General features: G+C 39.5%; 1 protein-coding gene across 15 annotated transcripts in view; it reads right to left on the bottom strand.

The window, feature by feature from the left end:
* magi2a (membrane associated guanylate kinase, WW and PDZ domain containing 2a) overlaps positions 1–23,842 on the bottom strand; it is a 682,885-nt gene that overhangs the window by 219,112 nt on the left and 439,931 nt on the right. For all 15 annotated transcript variants that reach the window (XM_043713779.1, XM_043713778.1, XM_043713782.1 and 12 more), the window contains one exon: positions 16,930–17,049. In XM_043713779.1, the coding sequence (XP_043569714.1) occupies positions 16,930–17,049 (120 nt within the window). The remainder of the gene's footprint in view (positions 1–16,929; positions 17,050–23,842) is intronic.

Raw genomic sequence — 23,842 nt, 5'->3', positions numbered from 1 at the left:
GGCCTATCACCCTCACCTTGACCTCCCTCCACCTATCGCATTTCCAAAGCCCCACCCCCAAGTCCCTCCTCCCTACCTTTTATCTTAGCCTGCTGGACACACTTTCCTCATTCCTGAAGAAGGGCTTATGCCTGAAACGTCGATTCTCCTGTTCCTTGGATGCTGCCTGACCTGCTGCGCTTTTCCAGCAACACATTTTCAGCATAGTTCTATGTTGGTTCTGCTCGATATTTTTCTCATCCCTTTAACATTTTTCAATGTTCTCTTATCCATTTCATTTGACTGAGTATAATGTAAAGATGATATTTGGTGTTGAATTTCCCAATCACTTATGAAGCACCTGACGTTTTCAGGCATTATACCACCTCACAGACAACTATTGACCCCTGCTGACCTAACTCCTAGCAATCAAAATAGTTATTGATAATGACAAGATAATCAATACCTGCAAAAATGAAAGAGTTTACTTCAAACCTTATCCAAGGTCTGGTTGGGATATCATGAGTCATGAATGGTTCTTTAGCTTGTTATAGGTTACAAACATTGAATTGGGTGATTAGATTTGATTTGATTACTTACAGTGTGGAAACAGGCCCTTCGGCCCAACAAATCCACACCGATCCACCGAAGCGCAACCCACCCAGACCCATTCCCCTACATTTACCCCTTCACCCAACACTACGGGCAATTTAGCCAGGCCAATTCACCTAACCTGCACATATTTGGATTGTGGGAGGAAACCGGTGCACCAGGAGGAAACCCACGCAGACACGGGGAGCATGTGCAAACCTGAGGCAGGAGTTGAACCCAGGTCTCTGGCACTGTGAGGCAGCAGTGCTAACCACTGTGCCATTGTGCCACCCACATAGTGATGTGGTCCTTAAGCTCATAGCTGGCCAGTCACGCACTTTTCTTGCTTTCTGTAGAGTAGAATTAATTCCTTGATAGCTTTCATAGATGCATTTCTGCATCTCTTTCCACATCATCTTTGTTTAAAATGCCATCTAGCACAGTCATTTCATGTCCATATGCCCAAATCTCTCTTACAGCAGCTCTCTTATTTGATAGTTTCAGGTCATACTTTCGTCATGTCTCCTGTAGAATTTGGAGATTTGCATTGCATTGCGCATCTGTACCTTCCTTTATGGTGATAGAGCTTATGGTAGCATGTTGGCAAATATACATGTGCTTTCCTTGCTTATATGTCACTTTCAATGATACCACCACCAACAAGAATTCTATATATGTGATTTGGAGCAGATAGAAACAGTTTGAGATTGGCTTGTGGTCAGACTGTATTATTTTGTCTCCCACCTCTATCATCCTGGATGCAAATAAAACTGGTTGTCCTGGCAGCATGTTGGTTGCTGCAAGTCCTGCCTTACTGGCATTTACCGAAGGGTAACTTCATCATTCACATTATAGGATCTCAGCACTGATGCCGTCATTACTAGTTGTTTTCTATGAGTGACTGCTCTTCTGAATCTGTTCCCAAAAACCACAACATATCCTTTGCATGAGTTTGTGTAGATGTTTACAATGGTGTTTCACAAATCATTGCACTGCTTTCTCATTTGTTCATTGCTGCATCTCTACTGTAGCTCTCATTTTATCACGAACAGGGCAAAGTCCTTTCACCATTTGTACAATACCCATGTACGTTCATGGTTGGTACTACATCCATGAACAAGCACCTAAGTTGGTGGGGGAGTAAACAGTGCAGTGTGCAGGCTCCTGCCTGGAGCTCATCTGCTACATGCCCTTTTACTTTATTTTCCTTCCTTCACAGCTTTTTTTTGCCTCTTACTTTAATCTGTTTACCTTTTGTGGGCAGTTCGAACCAGTGTGGGTGACAGTGAGACAACATGGGGGGGGGGGAGAGCGAGCCCAATGCAGGGAAGAGTGAGCCCAATGCAGGGGAGGGTGAGACCAATGTGGAGAAGAGCAAGCCCAACACAGAGGTAAGCAAGTCCAGAGTGGCGGTGACAGAGGTCCCTTTGTATCTGCAGCAGAGTTGAGACTAGGCAATATATTTAGGTACTTGTGGCATTACCAGTTCAAGCTTTAAACTTGCACCAACTGAGATAAGTAATCTTTGCTTACGATTACAATCTTAAATTGCAGATCTTTATTCTTGACACTGAATTGGCCTCTCAGATTAATTTGTCCTCTTGAGATAAGTATTGATCTATTACATATCCTCAATGTTTCCTTTGATGGGCTCATTTTTTTGGTTATTGTCTTGTGCCATTTTGCACAGGTGTGTGAAAATGATAACATAGAAACTGTGCTACATTCAATCTGACACCTCACATTCACTTGATGCTCTCCCCATGTAATAATTTTTAAACAGACACAAACTATTCACCACATTTAAATTAAATGTAGAGCATTTCAACTGAATAATCATTTAACATTGCCCCAGCAGCTATCTTTATAGGTTTGCATTGCTTCAGCAAAACACTTTGAGGCTCTGATGTTAAACAAATACCATTTATAAGTTCAATCAGTTCCAAATGGGTCTTCAAGGTCTACAAGATTTCACCAGCCTGATATTTCTGCTCTTCAGTGAGATCTAGGGCCATCCTGATTCACCCATTAGAAAAAAGCTGCAAACTACAGGTCTAATTATTCTGTTATTTCTTATAGCAGTTGGCTCTTTACAGCTCTCAAAATCAACAAATTTCAGCTGCTCACTTCCGGTGTCATGATCCTCGTGCAGACTTTAATGACTTCTCGAATTTGAAATCGATGGCAGAGGTCAAACGACTATGACAATTCAGAGTGCACAGTGTCCTTACAAATGCATTTCTCCAAAGGGTATGGAAGGGGTATGGAAATCAAAGAAAAGAGGTTATGAACAGTCTGGTTTTGCTGAAGACTACTATATTGGAAGTTGCTGAATGTTATAATCAAACAGCAGTAAAGAAGCTCTTAGGTCCAAATGTCCATATACATCTAGAAGAGAATAATGGGACTAACATCTAAACTTCCCTTGTTTTCTTTTCACATAGATCCGTATAGTTCTGTTGGCAGAATGTGAATGACTGGTGGAAGTGATTTTGGTTTCAATATTAATAAACTTATTCCATATTTTCCTTTTGGATCAATAAAATTTCTAAGACAGTTACTTCATTCGAAATCACTAAATAAGCAACTTATACTTGGGTTCAGTACTAAGAACCAACTAGTTATAATAAAGAATTGGCTAAAGAAGGAAATTGACGACCCCACTTAAATTCACCATGCTGCAACAAATCTTGTAAGCATTTGAACAAAAACAACAACATCACAGAATTAAGCACAGCTCAGATCTTCAAATTACTGTCAGAAGGTGGTAATTATAGTGATGATTTCTCACTTATCGGTCAGTGATTTTTATGGATCATTCTCACAGTCTGGCCTGTCCTGGATGCCTCCATCATGGGACACCATTTAGGAATCTACTCAATGCAAGATCAAACATTGGAAGTCAAGAATGTTTGCATTTTGCAGCAATATCTGTTATGCTCCAGTATGTAAAGTATTGAAAGATCCCAAAGTCACTGATAGCTGCTAAGAGCAAGAGTGTGCGAGCGAGAACGTGCAAGTGGCATGTGTGTATGTGTGTCTGATGGGTGCTTGTGTGTGATGACTATACTTTGGCCAGGAAATTGTGTTGGTTGTGTTGTACTGTAGACCTGAATTGTGACCGGTGTAGATAGATCTAGAGTAAAAAAGAGAACTACCTTCCACAGTATGAATGTGTTTAACTGACATATATTGCAATGGAAGTCCCAATAAACAAAAAAGATCAAGTTGGATTAAGTGTGTTGAATGGTTTTTAAGTAAAAGCTTATATTGTTTAGAAACATAATCTTATTCAATGTACCTATTTAGTGATTATTACTTCGGTTTGATTGAAGTGTGCATTGGGAAGATAAATTTGGCATTTCAACTTAATCCTGAATTTCTGTTGCTATTTTCATACTTTTGCTTTTTCCACACATTATATTCTTTAAACCATTGTGTTCTATCAAGCTAATTCTAACAAATCTGGCTTGCTTAATACTTTCACAACTGTGACCATAACAAAGTTATTTGGAAGACAAATAAAATATTGGCCTTCGTGTGAGGGTGTGGAGTTTAAAAGTTAGGAAATCTTGCTCTGGTTGTGTAGGATGTTGATACTGTGTACAGTTGATTTATTTAAGGGGGGACATATTTCATTGGAAGCACTTCAGAGAAGATTCATTTGGCTAATTCCTTGGATGAAGGATTTGTCTAATGAGGAAAGGTTAATCAGGTTGCATTACATTCAGTTTGGGAGAGGGATGTAGCTCCAAGGCATAGCTGCACACAGCATACTTTCCTGAGATATTTGGCAAGTACAATTTTCAATGTCTATGATGTTATCCCTCCAACACAGTGATTCAAATACTTTGAAAGGGATGTGCTCCCATATTGAATATTATATTCCGACAGTAAAATCCAAAAGTCAAGTACAAAAAGCAACATTCTCCAAAATAGAAAAGACTACCAATATTCAACAACTATAAATAGATAGTTCTGCTGAACCAGAAATAATATGTGCATAGCATGCCTGCAGTTTACAAACCCTGAAGTCATAATCTGACAACAGTATTCCAGAATACTGCTATTAAAATGACAGGAAGTTGGTTTAACAGTTTATTTAATGAATATGATTAACATGCAAACATGCAAAGTGTTCATGTTACATCAGAAATCATAGCTTTGCAAATCATGTCTGCAATTTTTATCGATGTATTTTGATTTAATTGCTATATTTTGCCAATATATAAACATTTCAAACATTTTCTGTCGGAGGGAGATATAAATTTTACAATTTCTGTGCAATTTTCTTTAAACTTTAGTGTGCTCAATATTGCCAAAACTAACATGTGAAATAATGGAACCTGAAGAAGCAATATCTATACTTCTACATATAGGCTTTATAAGCTCAGAATGCTTATCGTTTAAAATTCAAATTCATCTTCTTGGCCATAAAATTTCTCAGTATTGAATGGCAAAATGATCATCAGATGTAAATCTTCACAGAAGCAAACTGTAGTTTCTCTAAGATATCAACACATGGGGATACAGATCAAGTATCACCAAATTATTGATTATCTGCATTCACACAGCAGATTTTTTTTATTATTATGTTTTTGTACATTAGTTTCATATAGTGTTTAAACACTGAGCAAATTTGCCTTGAAAATCCAATTTTGAGGCTGACAAATAAGAGAAAAGTCAACACCAGATGTGAAGAAGACTGAAGCAATGAAGAGCTCCTCTCCAATCACAGATTCTGTATCTTCTATACTCACTGCTTCAGACTCTTCTACCACAGATCCTTCTGTCCTCTCTTGCTGCTTTTTGAGAGACAATCAATATTTTGAGAAGCAGCTCAGGTGACAGGAAGGATACACAGTACAAATCAACACATGAGGTTGGAGGTTACAAAAATTATAAAAGGATAAACATATCTGCATCTGATTGCATCTAGTGTTGCAAACAAAAGAGATGAACGGATAGTCAAAGAAAAATAAATACTATCGGTAAGGCATTACAGGAATACAGCTACAGGATAACACAGAGTGTGAATGTATATTTAAGAGTATATGACATTTTGAAGGACTAGAAGTTTGGAAAAAGTGGAGGCTGCTTTGCTAACAAAAGATAGCATTAACCTAATAGAGAGGGATGACCTGAGTCATTCAGGAGAAAGAAGTGATTTGGATAGAGATGAGAAATAATAAAGGAAGAAAGCAAAAAGTTGTGTACAGGTCCCTAACAATAACCACATTATCGGGGCAAGTATAAAGGAAGAAATAATAGAAACTTGTCAGAAAGATAAAGCAATAATAATAAGGGATTTTGAGATACATATGGACTTAAAAAAAATCAAATCAGCGCATGTAGCTGAGATGAGGGGCTCATAGAATGCTTCTGGGATAGTTTCTTATAATGTCCTGGAGCCTAGAGCCGGCAATAATAGACCTGGTATTGTGCAACAGGATAGGATTAATAAATAACGTCAATTAGTGAGGTGTCTCTAGGTAGCAATAGATAGAACATAGAACATAGAAAAGTACAGCACAGAACTTGTGCCGAGATTTAATCCTAATGTAAAATATAGTAACTTAACCTACGCACCCCTCAACTCACTAATTTCCATGTGCATGTCCAGTAGTCGCTTAAATGTCCCCAATAACTCTGCTTCCACCACCACAGCTGGCAACACATTCCATGCATTCACAACTCTCAACCTGCCTCTGACGTCTCGTTTATACCTTCCTCCTAATATCTTCAAACTATGACTTCTCGTACCAGTCAATCCTGCCCTGTGGAAAAGTCCCTGGCTATTGAATCTATCTATTCCACTCATTATTTTCTATACCTCGATCAGGTTTCCTCTCTTCCACCTTCTCTCCAGAGAGAAAAGTCCAAGCTTATTCAACCTTCCTTCATAAGACAAACCCTCCAGTCCAGGCAGCATCCTGGTAAACCTTCTTTGCACCCTCTCTAAGCCTCTGGATCTTTCCTATAATAGGGTGACCAGAACTGGACACAATATTCCAAGTGTGGTCTCACTAGGGACTTGTAGAGCTGCAGCAAAACCTCACGGCTCTTAAACTCGATCCCCCTGTTAATGAAAGCCAAAACACCATATGCTTTCTTAACAACCCATCCACTTGGGTGGCAACTTTGAGGAATCTATGTACTTGCACACCCAGATCCCTCTGTTCCTCCACACTGCCAAGAATCCTGTCTTTAATCCTATATTCAGTATTCGAGTTTGACCTTCCAAAATGCATCACTTCGCATTTATCCAGGTTGAACTCCATCTGCCATTTCTCAGCCCAGCTCTGCATCCTGTCTATGTCGCGCTGCAGCCTGCAGTAGCCCTCGATCCTATCGACGACACCTCCAACGTTTGTGTCATCTGTAAATTTACTAACCCATCCCTCAACCTCCTCATCCAAGTCATTTATAAAAACTACAAAGAGCAGAGGCCCAAGAACAGAGCCCTGCGGGACCTCACTCAACACTGACCTCCAGGCAGAATATTTTCCATCTACAACCACTCTCTGCCTTCTGTCAGCCAGCCAATTCTGAATCCAGATAGCCAAATCTCCCTGTATCCCATACTTCCTGGCTTTATGAATGAGCCTACGATGGGGAACCCTATCAAATGCCTTGCTGAAGTCCATATACACCGCATCCACTGTTCGACCTTCGTCGACCGGTCTTGATACTTCCTCAAAGAACTCAATAAGATTTGTGAGGCAGGCCTGCCCCTCACAAAGCCATGCTGACTGCCTTTAATCACACTATGCTTTGCCAAATAGTCATAAAACCTATCCCTCAGAATTCTTTCCAAAACTTTGCTGACCACAGATGTAAGACTGACTGGTCTGTAATTGCCAGGGATTTCCCTATTACCCTTCTTGAAAAGAGGAAGAACATTCGCCTCCTTCCAATCCTCCGGTACGACTCCTGTGGAGAGTGAGGAGGCAAATATCCTCGCCAGCGGCTTAGCAACCTCCTTTCTCACTTCCCGGATCAGCCTAGGATAAATCTGATCTGGCCCTGTGGACTTATCAATCTTAATGTTTTCCAAAATTTCTAGCACATCGACTTCATCAATTTTGATCTGTTCAAGACTGTATCCCAGCTCCTCTAAGTTTTCATTTACAACAAGTTCCCTTTCCTTGGTGAAAACCGAAGCAAGAAATTCATTTAGGGCTTCCCTTATCTGCTCAGACTCCACGCACAAGTTCCCTCCGCTCTCCCTGATCGGCCCTACCTTCTCCCTGATCATTCTCTTATTCCTCACATATGAGTAAAATGGCTTTGGGTTCTCCCTAATCCTTCTTGCCAAGCCTTTTTCGTGCCCCCTCCTGGCTTTCCTCAGTCCATTTCTGAGCTCCTTTCTAGCAAGTCTGTAATTGTCTAAAGCTGTGCTAGATCCTTGCTTCCTCCACCTTACATAAGCTGCCTTCTTCCTTTTGACGAGAAGTTCCTCTGTTCTCGTCATCCAAGATTCCTTAATCTTAACACTTCTTAACTGTCTCAGAGGAACAAATTTATGCATCACTCGCAACAAATGCTCCTTAAATAGTTTCCTCATGTCTGCTGTGCCCTTTCTACTTTTGCATTTTTCCAGAATCTGCCCGCCTATGAGATCTTCAATCTCTCTACTGCTATTAGGTGGTCTGTAGAAAACCCCCAATGCGGTGGCTGTTCCCTTGCTGTTCCTAACTTCCACCCATACTGACTCAGTTGACAAACCTTCCTCAACAACCTTAATTTCTGTAGCTGTGATGCACTCTCTGATTAGCAATGCTACACCCCCTCCTCTTTTTCCACTCTCCCTGTTCTTTTAAAACGTTCTAACCCCTGGAACATCAAGCAACCATGCCTGCCCCAGTGAAACCCACGTCCTCATTGTGGCCACAACATCGTAGCCCCAAGAACTGATCCATGCTCTAAGTTCGTCACTCTTATTTCGGACACTCGTTGCATTAAAGCAGACATACTTTAACTGGTCCTTGTGTTTCATCGCATGAGAAACCTTCCTGATAGATTCAATATATCCTGTCACTGTCCCATCTGCAACTGACCCCCTCTCAGACATGTGGCTCTGATTCCTACCCCTTTGTCAAACTATTTTAAACCTTCCCGAATCACACGAGCAAATCTCCCACTCAGGACATTTGTGCCTCTCCAGTTCAGGTGCAACCCCTCCTTCATGTACAGGTCCCACCTTCCCCAGAAGGTATCCCAATGGTCTAGGTATCTGAAGCCCTCCCTCCTGCACCAACATTGCAGCCACGTGTTAAGCTGCATTCACTGACTGTTCCTCATCTCACCATCTCATAACATTGTTGAATTTTAAATTCAGTCTAATGAAGAATGGGTACAAGACTAGTATTTTAAACTTAAATAAGACCAGGTTCATACTCAGAGGATGAATGGGGTCAGAATGCCAATGATGGACAGTAGCAACAGCAGAAGGGGCAGATATAGGGCAAGGGGATGGAGAAATAGTGAGGCTTCCACCTGAATAATTCTACTGTCTGGTTCTCAAAATTCTTGAAAACACTAACCCCTTAGTTTGCAGAGAAACATTCAAGAGGACTACTGATTTTAACTCTCTGAGCATTGTAGAACATTGCCTCTCTTCAAAACTAAATTATTTTCAACCTTGCTTCCAACTGATAATATTTTAAAATAATTCAATTTTATTTATGAAGCTACAGTTAAGGTAATACAGCTGTTAAAACCAAAGGGAAGAATCTAACAAACCTTCATGTAATTAAGCTACAGGTGTGTGTTGATGGAATTTTACTTTCAATTAATATCTAGTTCAATGGGAGCAACACTTGAATGACACTTTTTAAGAGGAGAAATGTTTTAGTATGAAAGGATTTTATACTGAACTGGGCGCACTGCTTTTCAGTTGGCCACATGGTGACTTGCGCATAATGAGGCATCTGATCCTCTAATCTGTTTGCCACCTTTTTTCTGCAAGCAAATAGCGGATTCTATGACTGCTGTCTGCCTTGCTGCTTGTGCTTTGCAAGCAGCTCCAACCTTCTAATAACGATACCATTCCTGTACTCACTGTGGGGTCCATTTGGGCATTTACATTTGACACTTGCATCACGTAAGTCAGACAATGTGCTGTGAGGTGAGGAAGTGGAAAGTATTTGGGTATTGGGATTCCCAAACGTAGACTGAAATCAGGCTTAGACATTTCACCACAATATAAGTTCAACGGGTACATCCTGTACTTACTAATGTTATAAGTGAAGACTAACAGTCTAAGTTGATACAATATATTTGTAAACAGCTGAAAAGTTGCTCTGCTTAGATTCTTATATTATATATATATGCTTTGAACTAGAAATATATAAAAATTGCATTTTCATGTCCCCAACAACCTAAAATCAAATCCTCATCTTTTAAGTTACAGAGGCAAACATTATGCAACTAAAGAATAGAAAGTAACGGTTTGAATCGAGGATTTTCAAAGTGACACATTTTTGAAAACTTTGACTTTCTAACATGGCCATGTAAACATCGTAAACTCAGGGCTGAAACGTAATTCATAGAATCCCTACAGTGTGAAACAGGCTGTTCAGCCCAACAAGTCCACACCGACTCTCTGAAGAGCATCCCACCCAGACAGACCCAGACCCAGACCCAGAACCATACCCCATCTCTGCAATTCCCATGGCTAGTCCACCTAACCTACACATCCCTGGACAGCATGGCAACTTAGCATGGCCAATCCACCTAACCTGCACATCTTTGGACCATGACAGGAAACCGAGCATCCGGAGGAAACCCATGCAGACACTTTGAGGACATTCAAATTCCCCAAAGACAGTCACCCAATCTGGAATTGAACCTGGGTCCCTAGTGCTGTTAGGCTGCAGTACTAACCACTGAGCCACTATGCCATCCTTAACTTAATTGTACAATTCAGCATGTTTGGTGTCCGAGATGTTTTAATGCAGTTTTGGCAGTTATTTATTGAGTAGCTGACTTTGTTTTCAAAAAATATGACAATGTCTTTGCGAGAGGTCTAAAATCACATAAAGGTAGATAAGTCCCTGGAACCTGATCAGGTATGTTCCAGAACTTTGTGAGATGTCAGAAAAATGTTTCTAGGCCCCTTACTGAGATATTTATATCATTGACGGCCACAGATGAGGTGCCAGAAGACTGGAGGTTCGCCAATATGGTGCCATTATTTAAAAAAGGTGGTAAGGAAAGGCTAGCGAATTACAGACTGGTGAGCCTTATATCAGTGGTGGGTAAGATGTTGGAGGGGATTCTGAGGGACAGGATTTACATGCATTTGGAAAAGCAAAGGCTGATTAGGGATAGTCAATATGGCGTTGAGCATGGGAAATTTTGTCTAACTAACTTTTTGAAGAAGTAACGAAGAGCACTGATGAAGGCAGAGCTGTGGACGTTGTTTATACGGACTTCAGCAAGATATTCAACAAGGTTCCGCATGGTGGACTGGTAAGTAAGGTTAGATCACATGGGATCCAATGGGGAGCTAGCAAATTGGATACAAAATTGCTTGAAGGTAGGAGATAGAGTTGCTTTTTGGACTGAAGCCTTCTGACCAGTGGTGTGCCACAAGGATCAGTGCTGGCTCCAATGCTTTTTTTATTTATATAAATTATTTGGATGAGAACATAGGAGGTATGGTAGTATGTTTGCAGATGATACCAAAGTAGGCGGTGTAGTGAACAGTGAAGATTATCTCAGCGTACAAGGGGACCTTGATCGGGTGGGCCATTGGGCCATAGAATGGCAGAAAGAGCTTAATTTTGATAAATGTGAAGTGTTGCATTTTGGTAAGGCAAACCAGGGTAGGACTTCTACAATTAAATCTAGGGCGCTGGAGAGTGTTGCCAAACAAATAGACCATGCGGTGCAGGTGCATAGTTCCTTGAAAGTAGAGTCGCAGGTAGACAGGGTGGTGTCTTTATTGATCAGAATTTGCCTTTATTGATCAGAACATTTAGTATAGGAGTTGGGACATCATGTTGTGGTTGTACAGGACATTGTTGAGGCCATTTTAGAATTCTGCATAAAAATCTTGGTGCCCTTCTAAAGGAAGGAGGTTGTTAAACTTGAGAGGGTGCAAAAAAGATTTATAAAGATGCTGAAATGACTGGAAGGTTTGAGTTATAGAGAGAGATTGAATTGGCTGGGGCTTCTTCTATGGAGTGTTGGAGGCCAAGAGATGACTTCATAGAGATTTATAATATCATGTGGGACTTGGATAGGGTGAATAATCAAGGTCTTTTTCTAGAGTGAGGCAAATCCAAAACTAGAGGGCATAGGTTAAAGTTGAGAAGAGAAAGATATAAAAAGGACCTAAGAGGCAACATTTTCACCCAGAGGGTGGTGTATGTCTGGAGTGAGCTGCCAGAGGAAGTGTTAGAGGCTGGTACAATTACAACAGTTAAAAGGAATCTGGATGGGTTTATAAATACAAAGGGTTTAAAGGGGTATGGGCCACTCGTAGGCAAATGGGACTAGGTCAGATTGGGACATCTGGTCGGCATGGACGAATTGGACCAAATGGTCCATTACTCTGCTTATGACTATGACTTGCCCATGGTACATTTTGTCTATTTTCCCCTTTTAAATATTTCACATATAAAAATGAGCTTAAATATTACACCACTACTTCTTGTTGTGTGGTATCTCATAGTGAACAGACTTATCTTGTAATCTTCAGCACAGACAATTTATGCACTGTACTTTGCAGCATGTTTGAGCCTTAGTAACAATGTCCAACAGTATACTTCCATAATCATTTATGACTATTTGCCAAAGCATAGTGTGATTAAAGGCAGTCAGCATGGCTTTGTAAGGGGAAAAGATTTGCCTCACAAATTTTATTGAGTTCTTTGAGGAGGTGACAAGACAGATCGATGAAGGTCAAGCAGTGTATGTGATGTATATGGACTTCAGCAAGGCATTTGATAAGGTTCCCCATGGTAGGCTCATTCATAAAGTCAGGAACTATGGGATACAGGGAAATTTGGCTACCTGGATTCAGAATTGGCTGGCTGACAGAAGGCAGAGAGTTGGTTTTAGATGGAAAGTATTCTGCCTGAAGGTCAGTGTTAGTTGGGTCTGCTAGGGCTCTGTTCTGGGCCTCTGCTCTTTGTAGTTTTTATAAATGACTTGGATGAGGAGGTTGAGGGGTGGGTTAGTAAATTTGCAGATGACACAAGGTTGGAGGTGTCATCGATAGGATCGAGGGCTACTGCAGGCTGCAGCACGACATAGACAGGATGCAGAGCTGGGCTGAGAAATGGCAGATGGAGTTCAACCTGGATAAATGCGAAGTGATGCATTTTGGAAGGTCAAACTCGAATGCTGAATATAGGATTAAAGACAGGATTCTTGGCAGTGTGGAGGAACAGAGGCATCTGGGTGTACAAGTACATAGATTCCTCAAAGTTGCCACCCAAGTGAATGGGTTGTTAAGAAAGCATATGGTGTTTTGGCTTTCATTAACAGGGGGATCGAGTTTAAGAGCCGCGAGGTTTTGCTACAGCTCTACAAGTCCCTGGTGAGACCACACTTGGAATATTGTGTCCAGTTCTGGTCACCCTACTATAGGAAAGATACACAGGCTTTGGAGAGGGTGTAAAGAAGGTTTACCAGAATGTTGCCTGGACTGGAGAGTTGCTTTATGAAGAGAGGTTGACCAAACCCGGACCTTTCTCTCTGGAGAGAAGGAGGAAGAGAGGAGACTTGATCGAGGTATACAAGATAATGAGTGGAATAGATAGAGTTAATAGCCAGAGACTTTTCCCCATGGCAGGATTGACTGGTACGAGGAGGCATAGTTTGAAGATATTAGGAGGAAGTTATAAAGGAGACGTCACAGGTAGGTTCTTTGCGCAGAGAGTTGTGAATGCATGGAATGCGTTACCAGCTGTGGTGGTGGACGCAGAGTCATTGGGGACATTTAAGTGACTGCTGGACATGCACATGGATAGCAGTGAGTTGAGGGGTGCTTAGGTTAAGTTATTATATTTTACATTAGGATTAAACCTCGGCACAACATCGTGGGCCAAAGGGTCTGTTCTGGGCTGTACTTTTCTATGTTCTACTGATCACTGAGAGCTTATAAGGGAGAACTGCCAAGGTGGGTGAATGGGAGTTAAGTCAGGCAGAAACAAAGAAATAAGGGGGGGGATGTGGGGTGTGAAACACTGAATTGAAAGAGAAAGAATGATTGGCTGAAAAGATTTTTTTAAAATGTAATTTTAACTTTTCTTGAGTATCTAAACAATGCACTGCTTCAAGGAATGAGACTTTACATTGGATTGGGGAAGTTGGATGGCAATGCACTAATATTATTCATATCATTGAAAAGGTGCACAATATGGTGTTCATGAGTTCATAGGATCCAGTGGGAAAAGGAAAGTAGAACTGGAAGTGGGTAGGAAAGGTTCTCAGAGTCCCACTTCCCTCAGAAATCTCATGTTAACAGTAAGCTGGGTAGTCACTTATTCAGCAGCTAGATGCTTTGAGATGTTGCTTGGATTGTGACCTGGTGCAAAAATAAGTGCTTGGTACCATATTGATGAGGAGAAAGTGAGGACTGCAGATGCTGGAGATCAAACCTGAAAAATGTGTTGCTGGAAAAGCGCAGCAAGTCAGGCAGCATCCAAGGAGCAGGAGAATCAACGTTTCGGGCATAAGCCCTGAAGAAAGGCTTACGCCCGAAACGTTGATTCTCCTGCTCCATGGATGCTGCCTGACCTGCTGCGCTTCTCCAGCAACACATTTTTCCACCGTATTGATGAGGTACCAGTAGCAAAGCTTTGATGTGAAAACTCCTTACTTTAGCAATCATCCCAGAAGCCATCATCTGAGGACTCAGGTTTACCAGATTTCAGCTACCAATGACCCTTCCAATATTCACAGAAACCCACAGAATAAAAGTGCTTTTCAGCATGGCTGAAGCAAGATGCTGAGTGGCCTCAAGGTACAGTGACAACTTCTATGGCTGTTTGAAAAAGCTGCAAGACCTTCTTATTTGGGCATAGAAGATGGTAGCTCCCCATCTAACCAAGTAAATCTGAGTAAAGGAAGCAAACGTGGTCATAGAAAGGTTATCTCCAAAGGAGACCAGGAGATTGCTGCTATCCTGATCTATTGATCTGAACATATACATCTCTCACCACCATCCCCTGTCTCAGCCCCTGGTTTGTTTTTTACTTGGAGGGGTCTCCACTATAACATATTTTATCCAAGGCAGTGTCCACCTGACTGGGAACAAATGTTTCATACAGTCCAATCTACCCCACTCTTCAGGTCCTTGCCAATCTCATTGTTAGAAGCCCGCTTTCATCAAGGGGATCTCAACACTAAATAAATAACTTTGCAATTCCTTTCTAGCTATGAAATAATAAAATATAATTCCACAGTTGCAAGAGAAGTAATGAGAATGACTGTTGCCTGTTACACACTTTGAAAAGTTGCCAGGAAGCCTGTCCCCTATGTTCTCATCATAATATGTAAAGGACCAACACAATAGAGCTTCATTGCCTAATTAACAAGCTAGGTGCTTTTCAATTGTTGATTTTGAGAACATGATGGCTTCTCCACAAAACTGCTGTGTGTCCCTTGCAAAATGTAGGAGTGGCATCACACCTTCGGCAATTCTGACTCAACATTATCTCATGTAATTTTGCATCCTTTCCCCATTGCCAATGTTGGTTTTGCTTCATAGATACAAAATCCTAGTTATTAATTACCATATTTAACTTGCTGGGATGTTTTAATTACTATGCAAATCCACAAGCTCTTAAAAATAATGGGGAGGCAATGTTGATCCAGTGAAAGAATGGATTAAAGATGCAAATCCTCTATAAGGTTCTAGATATCCACAATCATATTTTTAAAAAAAATCTCAAACTTGTTGGCAACTTGCAATTTAATACTGAAGAGTTTGGGGCCATTATTGTAGCAATATTGTTTTCTCGAGGTTCTCAATTTGCAGCAAAAGTATCAGAAGGCTAGAATACTTCTGTTCTGGCTCATGACATATACAAGACTAATCTCCGAATCATCGGTGCTAATCTCCATATTGAACATCACTTGGTGAAAGCACTGAGGATGGCAAGATCTCAGATGTACTCTGGGTTGGGATTTCAATGTCCACTACCAAGAGTGGTTTAGCAGCAGTACTACAATGATTGAGCTAGTCATTTCTGAAATGTTGGAATGCATCTGTGGGTGATGCTGAGGGAATGAACAAAAGAGAAAAACATACTTGATCTCATCCTTACCAATCAGCCTACCTCAGATGCATCTGTCCAATATATTATTGGTAAGAATGATTACCACATAGTTCTTGCAAACATGAAGTCCTGCCTTCGCCTTACATTGTGCTGTGTGGCACTGTCACAGTGCTAGACCAAACAGATTGAACAACTTGAGAATCGGCATCCATGAAGCTTGTTGAGCCATCTGGAGCAGAATTTGCAACCTCATGGAGCTTCATATCCCCTACTCTACCATTACCACCAAGTCAAATGACAAACCCTGGTTCAATGAAGAGTGCAAGAGGGTATACTAGGAGCAGCACCAGGCATACCTAAAAATGAGGTGTCACCTGGTGAAGCTACAAAACAGGATTGTTTGAATGCCATACAATAAGCAAGTAAAAGATAGAGCTAAGTGATCCAACCACCAATGAATCAGATCTAAGGTCTGCAGTCCTGCTGCAAATTGTGAATGGCAATCGACAATTAGACAACTCACTGCAGCAGGCGGCTCTTCAAATATTCCCATTCTCAATAGTGGGACAACCCAGGACATCTGTGCAAAAGATAATGCTAAAGCATTCGCAACAACCTTCAGCCAAAAGTGCCAAGTGGATGTCTCCTCAAGAGGTCCCCAGCATCACAGATGCCAGTCTTCAGCCAATTTGATTTACTTCACGTGATAATGAAAAACATATGGAGGCACTATTTACTGCAAAGACTATGGGCCCTGATAGCATTACAGCAATAGTACTAAAAGCTTCTGCTACAGAACTTGCCACTCCCCTCGCCAATGTATTTCAATACAGCTACAAGACTGGCATCTACTTGACAATGTGGAAAATTGTGCACGTATGTCCAATACATAAAAAGCAGAACAAATTCAAATCAGCCAACAACCAGCCCTCGATCATCAAAAGTGATTAAGTTGTCAACAGCAATAACCTGCTCACTGACCCAGTTTGGATTCTTCCAGGGCCACTCAGCTCCTGACCTCATTACAGTAAGGATTAGTAAGATACATTGTCTGTATGTGAAGTCAGAATTGTAAATACAGTACTTGTGTCAGGACTATCCATAAAAATAAACTAGTTACCTTCGTAAGTCCCACTTTCTAAGAGTGAACCACTTTTTTCAAGTTCCATAAATTCTTCCACAGTCACAAAATTGTAGTCAACACCAGGGACCTCTCCTTCTTTAGGTGGCCTTGTAGTACCTAAAGAGCAATAACAGAATCATTGATTTATGGTTTGGTGATATCGTCCATAGTTTCATTGATTCAACTTTCTAAATGAGTAAGCAAATTGTGTAATGTATTATAATAGCCAGGGAAGAAACAAATTAACTATTAATAAAATAGTAATTGGTAGCTTATTAATTCTTCTTAAAGTGATGAATCACAATAATGAAACATATCATGTTCTTTTTCAACTACTGTATATATTTTTAGCAGGTTGGCATACTTGATGGACATATTTTCTACTGTCAAAATTACACCATGAACATATTCTTTCAACCTGAATTTCAGTCATTCATACTGTCTAAATTTCAGATGCTACATAATTATTGTTTTAAACTATGTGTTAACACTCCCTTGCTCTGTATATTATGGAAACACAGGCCTATAATTTCGAGGAGTTCTACATCAAGGTGCAAAAAAATTAACACCAAGTGCAGTGAAAATATGAATACACTTCTGAGGAGGTGCTGAGTACTTTTGAAATATTGTTAAACCCTAAAACTGGAAATCTATTTGTTCTGAGATATAGGGTATTTGACTTGACAAAAAAAAGGGAAAATATAGCCATACACAATAGAAACAACTGGAACAAAATGAAGAAGATCATGGTGCAAGAGCTATGCTATTTTGATCAGGAATTGCAACAAGAAAATTAAAGTTATCACTATAAATAAGCTACAATCCACAAGACCAGTATATAGAAACATAAATCTTGCTCTGGTACAGAAGGAGGCAATTCTGTTTCTTGTTCCATATCAACCAGTCGTATATTACCTGTCCAGTCAAAACCAGTGCTTAATCTGTAGTTCTGCAGATTACATCACCACAAGGGTGCAGAATACCTTCACCATCATTCCAGGCAGTGAGTTCCAGAATCTCACCACCCTCAGAGCAAAGAAAAACTTCAACTCTCTCATAATCCTTCTATTAATAACTATAAATCTTTATCTCCTAGTTATTGGTCTTCCTGGTAATAAAAATAGTTGATTCCTTTTTGATTTACTAAGGCTCCTCCTAATTACTTACATGCTAATTAAATCACACCTTAGTTCTCTCTCTTCCAAAGATAACAATTCTAGCCTACCTAATTTTTCTTCATGGCTACAATTCTCCACTTTTTGCAACATGTCTTACGTATCCTTTCAGGTGTAATCACATTCTTCTTTAATGTGGTGTCCAAAACTGTGTTCTAATTGTGTTTTATGTGGTTGTAGCTGCTCTTGCCTAGTAAAATATTCCAGATGCCTTTTAGACTAACTTTTCTACCTGCTCTGCAGTTCTCAAAATACACAGAGGCAGCAAACAAGTTTGCCTCCAAGAGTCTCCAAGTGCTTCAGAAAATGTAGTCATGTAAGTGACCGATCATAGTAAAGTAACTTCTTTAAGTAAAATGGTGAGGAACTGCTGCTCAGATTGCAAGCTGCTTCTGCTCAGTGTTTACTGCTGATAGGCTTATTAGTGAGTCTGTCATCAGCAAATGCAGCAGTGAATTCGTCTGCTGTTACAGTAACAGCTTGTTGTTAGGAAAGTTAATGCTGGCAGTGAGAGAATTGCCAGAAACATCGAAGCTATGGGCTGGATGAGAGGTTGTATAGCTGATGTAGGAGGGAGGACCAAAGTACTCCTTTTCGTGAGATTGGAAAGGGGGACTGAGAACTGAGTTTTTGCCAAGACAGCTTTTTGGTAGATCTGGAAATTGCCTGCTGGGTTTAAGGAGCGGGATGGGGAGAAGAGACATGGAAGAGCTACAAGGGGCATGGAGAAATGAGACACTTCAAAGGAGAGAGGATGGTTTTAAATGTGTATACAAAACAAGCCAGAAAAAGTTAAAATCACTGACACTTGCCTTGGAAATGAATGTGAATCTTTAAGGCTACATAGGTTCAGGAGCTACTTGTCTTGGAAAATAAATGTGGTGGACCACACAGGATAGTTCAGGAAATATTGCTGAATCAGGATCAACAGCTCCATTTAAAATGAACTAGAGTCATACTTAACATTTTTTAATTACATTGGAAAATAAATATTAAGGGTAAAAAGCTGGGAAAACATTTCTTCAGAAGTATTTTAAGTTACCTAGAAATTACTCAGCAATGTGGCGGCACGGTGGCACAGTAGTTAGTATTACTGCCTCACAGCGCCAGAGACCCGGATTCAATTCCCGCCTCTGTGTGGAGGTAGCACATTCTCCCCGTGTCTGCATGGGTTTCCTCCGGGTGCTCCGGTTGCCTCCCACAGTCCAAAAATGTGCAGGTTAGGTGAATTGGCCATGCTAAATTGCTCGTAGAGTTAGGTGAAGGGGGGAATGGGTCTGGGTGGGTTGTGCTTCGGCGGGTCGGTGTGGACTTGTTGGGCCGAAGGGCCTGTTTCCAAACTGTAAGTAATCTAATCTAATCTAATTTCACCACCTCTCAATGTGCATTGTTATCTTGTCAGCTATATGTCAACAAAATCATCAATCCATTTGAAATAAATGGGTTTTTGCCCATACTAAGTATGCAAACCAGAGAAAGTCACAAGACCATCCTAATCGTTGTATGCAAATATTATCATTAGTTTCTTAGAGTGGAAATCGACAGTGATATTGGGGTGAAGCTCACAACAGAAGGAGGAAAAGGACCCTAAAATTTAGGTCAACAGAAGTAATTCTTGTTGTTTAAATAACAGCTGAGAAGCTACATAACATTTCCTTGTTGGCAGCCTCAACTCTTTCTTGCAGAATTTCAAACTCATCCACGATGCCATTGCAAGGTTTTATCCCATACAATGTCCAAACTGCATATCGAGAATCAATTTATTCCACATTCAACAGATCAGGTGTTCAGTTCTGCATTGCTTCCACATTTGAGATTACCATGAAGGACAAACCTTCTCAACTTCTCCCCTCACCAAGACATGGTGACCCTCAGGTTAAAACACCACCAGTCCTTCTAATGACAGAGCAGCCTGATGATCTGGTAGGATGATGGCCACAGTTGCTGTGTTGTCTCAGTTGACTTATTAGCAGATTTTTGTACAATTATGTTTCCCAAAATAGTTTTCAGGCAGTTAGGAAATTCAAACAGGAAGTGGGAAAGGAACAACTTAATGAAGCCTAAGTATTGTCACTGAGATAGGTCTTGAGGAGAAGTTTGAAATTGAGACATGTGGAAAAGTGTAAAAAGCAAAGAAGTTTGGAAGATAATTCCCGGTTGCAGAAAGTGTTGTCTGAATGCTTTGCCAGTCATGGTGAAGCAAGAGTAAGATGATATTAGGCAAATAGTCAAAAACTTTATCTTTGAACTTTGCGATGGCAGAAGATAATGAGAATGAGGAGATAGGCAACAACAGTATTTTTCATCTACTCTTGTTTTTATCCAAATGTACTAAGCTGTTCACCTCAAGTTCTACTCCAAGGTTGTAACTTCTTATTAAAAATGCATATAGCAACACATTTCAGACATCCTAGCGAGATGATAAAGCTCGAGGAATGTACCAGCATTCTCAACTCACTACTCTACAGGTCATAAAATAAAATAATATTCCTAGTTATCACGGTGACCAACTAAATACCATATCAGCTTTAAACTAAACAATCTATCAAGCAGATTTCTTAATACACATAATTGTGGGTTTCTCATTAAAGCAAAATGTTTTCAATAAATATGCAATAATTGGTTAATATGCCTAATAAATAATATAAAACTATAAATTTGAGGGTGTTTCTCTGCATTGCAAACCAGCTGTCCAGCCAACTGAGCACCATACATGACTTCAAAGAATGAATTTCTTGACATTTTAAAAAACACCAGTTAAATAACTACCAACCCTATTAGAAAGAAACAGAAATAAATAAATAAATACATTTTGGATTATTAGGATTTTAGATTTCCTCAAAGATTTGTCCTGTTTCTAATATTAGATTGAGCATACCATCTTTAACGTGAAGACTTGAAGCATAACTGACTTCATTTAAATGCAGAAAGCCAGTTGCTTCCAAGATCCTGATCATAACAGTACATTGTATCTCTTTCAATTTTGTTAAAATCATGACTGTGCTGGAGATCTATTTCTAAATTGGCAACACTCTCACTGTTTTGAAGCACAGAGATCAGGCACAAGAGCAGCGGATAGAACAAATGAACAGAGGTTTTGATCCCAGTTGTTCAGTCCAGAATTTTAATGTGCATAAGACATCACAAAGAAAATCTTTCAGTGTCTCATATTTGTCTATTTTTTCAGCATTTAACTGTGGAATTATGATACAGTAACAGTTGCATAACAGAAAGAAAAATACAATTCTAAGTATCAGCTTAACGTAAAATTTGAAGCAAAACGAATTTGAATCCTGAGACTAGTTCTTTTACTATGAGAGCCAAAGAAGCCTCTGATGATTTAATTAGTATACAAAATGTAGTGTAGAGAATGAACTAAGCCACTGTTTGGAAAACTTAGCATCCTGCCACTATTGTTGTATGTACTAATTACCACGACTTCCTGCCTGAAAAATAATGACACATTTTACATTTTTATCTCCTTTTTGTATTTTGGAAATTGAAAATATTTCAGAAACAAAATTTACAAAAGAAAAATCTCCCTCTGCTTTTGTGAACATAACTTTACAATCTGAAGCATATTCCAAAATGAATCATTGCTTTATAGGAGTTTCTTACCAAAATGTACTGAGGGCATATTAAATCATTGAAACTTTGAAGTATTGAACATGGACAGAAATGCATGTCACCTCCTGCATGAGAAAGGAAGCATTTTCTCACATGTTTTTACTGCTGTCATTGAGAGACAGACATCTGGAGATTATTACAAAAATCATTATTCACTACCCTGATAGTTGTTCCTAAAGGGTAATGAAATAAAGCAGTATGAAGACTACATATAAGTTAAGAAAAGTTATTTCAGTATGCAATAACAGATTTTTCCTTGTGACACATATCATAAGGGTCAAAACAGCAAAGGGGAAAAACGTATATTCAAATCCATTAAAATGGTAGTCATTACATAATGGGAATCTTCTGATGAACTCAATAGTTCTATAGCATATTCTGGAAATAGGTCAGATCTCTCAAGCTGCCTGTTACTTTATGCTGGTGATGTTTGCTGATTAATTATAAAGGTGAAAATAGAAGCACCAGAATGGTAAAATGAATTAGAGAATCAACATAGTTTCATGTACTGATAGGATGTTAATTTAATTTCCACCTTCTGAAATCCCTTTTCTACAGATAATCTAAATGGTTCAGTAGACTGGGAGGGACAACTAAAAAAGTTATCATTAGGTCATTTTCCTCCTGACAAAATACAGTAAACAGACCAGTCATTCTTTTTTCTAGCAATAAATCGTAAGGAATAGGAAGACCAGAAAGAGAGCAAAGAAAAAAGAAATCAAATGAACACATCAGACAGCAAATACATTAAAATTTGTTTTAAAACACATGACATGATTAGTGATGAAGTAAGAGTACATCTGAATGCTGCTGCACTGCATGTAGGCTTGATGACATGTCTTTCAGGCATTTCACCATGGCAACAAAGTCCCTTTAAATGTTCTGCAGTTTCCAAAAGACAACAATTACTGTCAAATCATTCAGCTGCAGCTGCCTATGTTCTATAAGTATGGTGATTACAGAATTTCTGAAGAATGCTGCTGCTTCACCTCAGAATCATGGGATTAAAAAATGTTAAACTGAAAAGTTTTCTACCATGTATAGTCATATATTACAACTGAAAATATGTTTTCAAGTTTCAGTTGTTTTTCTCCCTCTCAATTTGTGTTAATAGCTGAATACTTCGTATAATTCTTCTGCTCAGAAAAAATAATTGTTTTAAAATATTGACTTCAATAAAAGTTATATTATAGGTAGTCAATCCACTTGTGATAGTTTACCTCTGTCAGGCTGGTCAAATTATCTCCATAAGTGTTCATAAAGCAATACTTTATTCAAATTGCTGAGAATACATTGAAGTCAAAATATAAATTGCCATTTAATCCTTTCTGTGTTTTCGATGTCATGAGATTATCAGGTATTATGGCACCACTGCATGCTACAAAAGGAATTAGGCTGTTTGGATGAGTATTCTTACAGACAACTTGCACACTGTGCTCTTACAGGCAAGTTGCACTCCGTGAAAAGGTATCTCAAAGTTTCTGGGTTACAATAAATTCAAGTACACACCCCAATTGCACTAGCAAGGAATGAAAAGCACAAACAAAAACCAAAAAACAACTCAATGATATCCAATAATGCTAGCTGACTTTTACATAATTTTATGAAGGAGTTGATGAAGACAAATGTGGATGAAGAGGGAAAGGGAATTGGAGAACACATTTTAGAACAAGAAAAGAATGCCAACGATGAGGATGGGAGCTGATGGGAAGAGTGGAAGGGCAAGAATAGGCATAAAGAAATAATGGTGAAATGGGAAGCAAACAAAGCACTCTGAAGAGTAAGAGACAGAGGACAAGAAGTGTAATATAGATGACATAAAGTGTTGCTGCAGAGGAAGAGAAGAATGAGAATGGTGAGGGAAAATGAGATACATAACGATAGTGCAAACTTTGTTTCCGCTGTGAAATTACTTTTTGTATACAATTCTGTTTGTCAATTGGGTCATACAATAGGATGTATAAAAAATTATATTTTGAGATGAGTGTCCATATCTAGGGCAAAAGAATCGGATATCTCTGTTCTTGATAAATAATTTTGAAGCTATAGAAATGAAACCTTTGTGTTACAGGCTCTATGTTTAGATTAGATTAGATTACAGTGTGGAA

The sequence above is a fragment of the Chiloscyllium plagiosum genome, chromosome 23, assembly GCF_004010195.1.
Source record: "Chiloscyllium plagiosum isolate BGI_BamShark_2017 chromosome 23, ASM401019v2, whole genome shotgun sequence".
Classification (NCBI taxonomy): domain Eukaryota; kingdom Metazoa; phylum Chordata; class Chondrichthyes; order Orectolobiformes; family Hemiscylliidae; genus Chiloscyllium; species Chiloscyllium plagiosum.
This window is presented reverse-complemented; position numbering and strand designations above follow the sequence as displayed.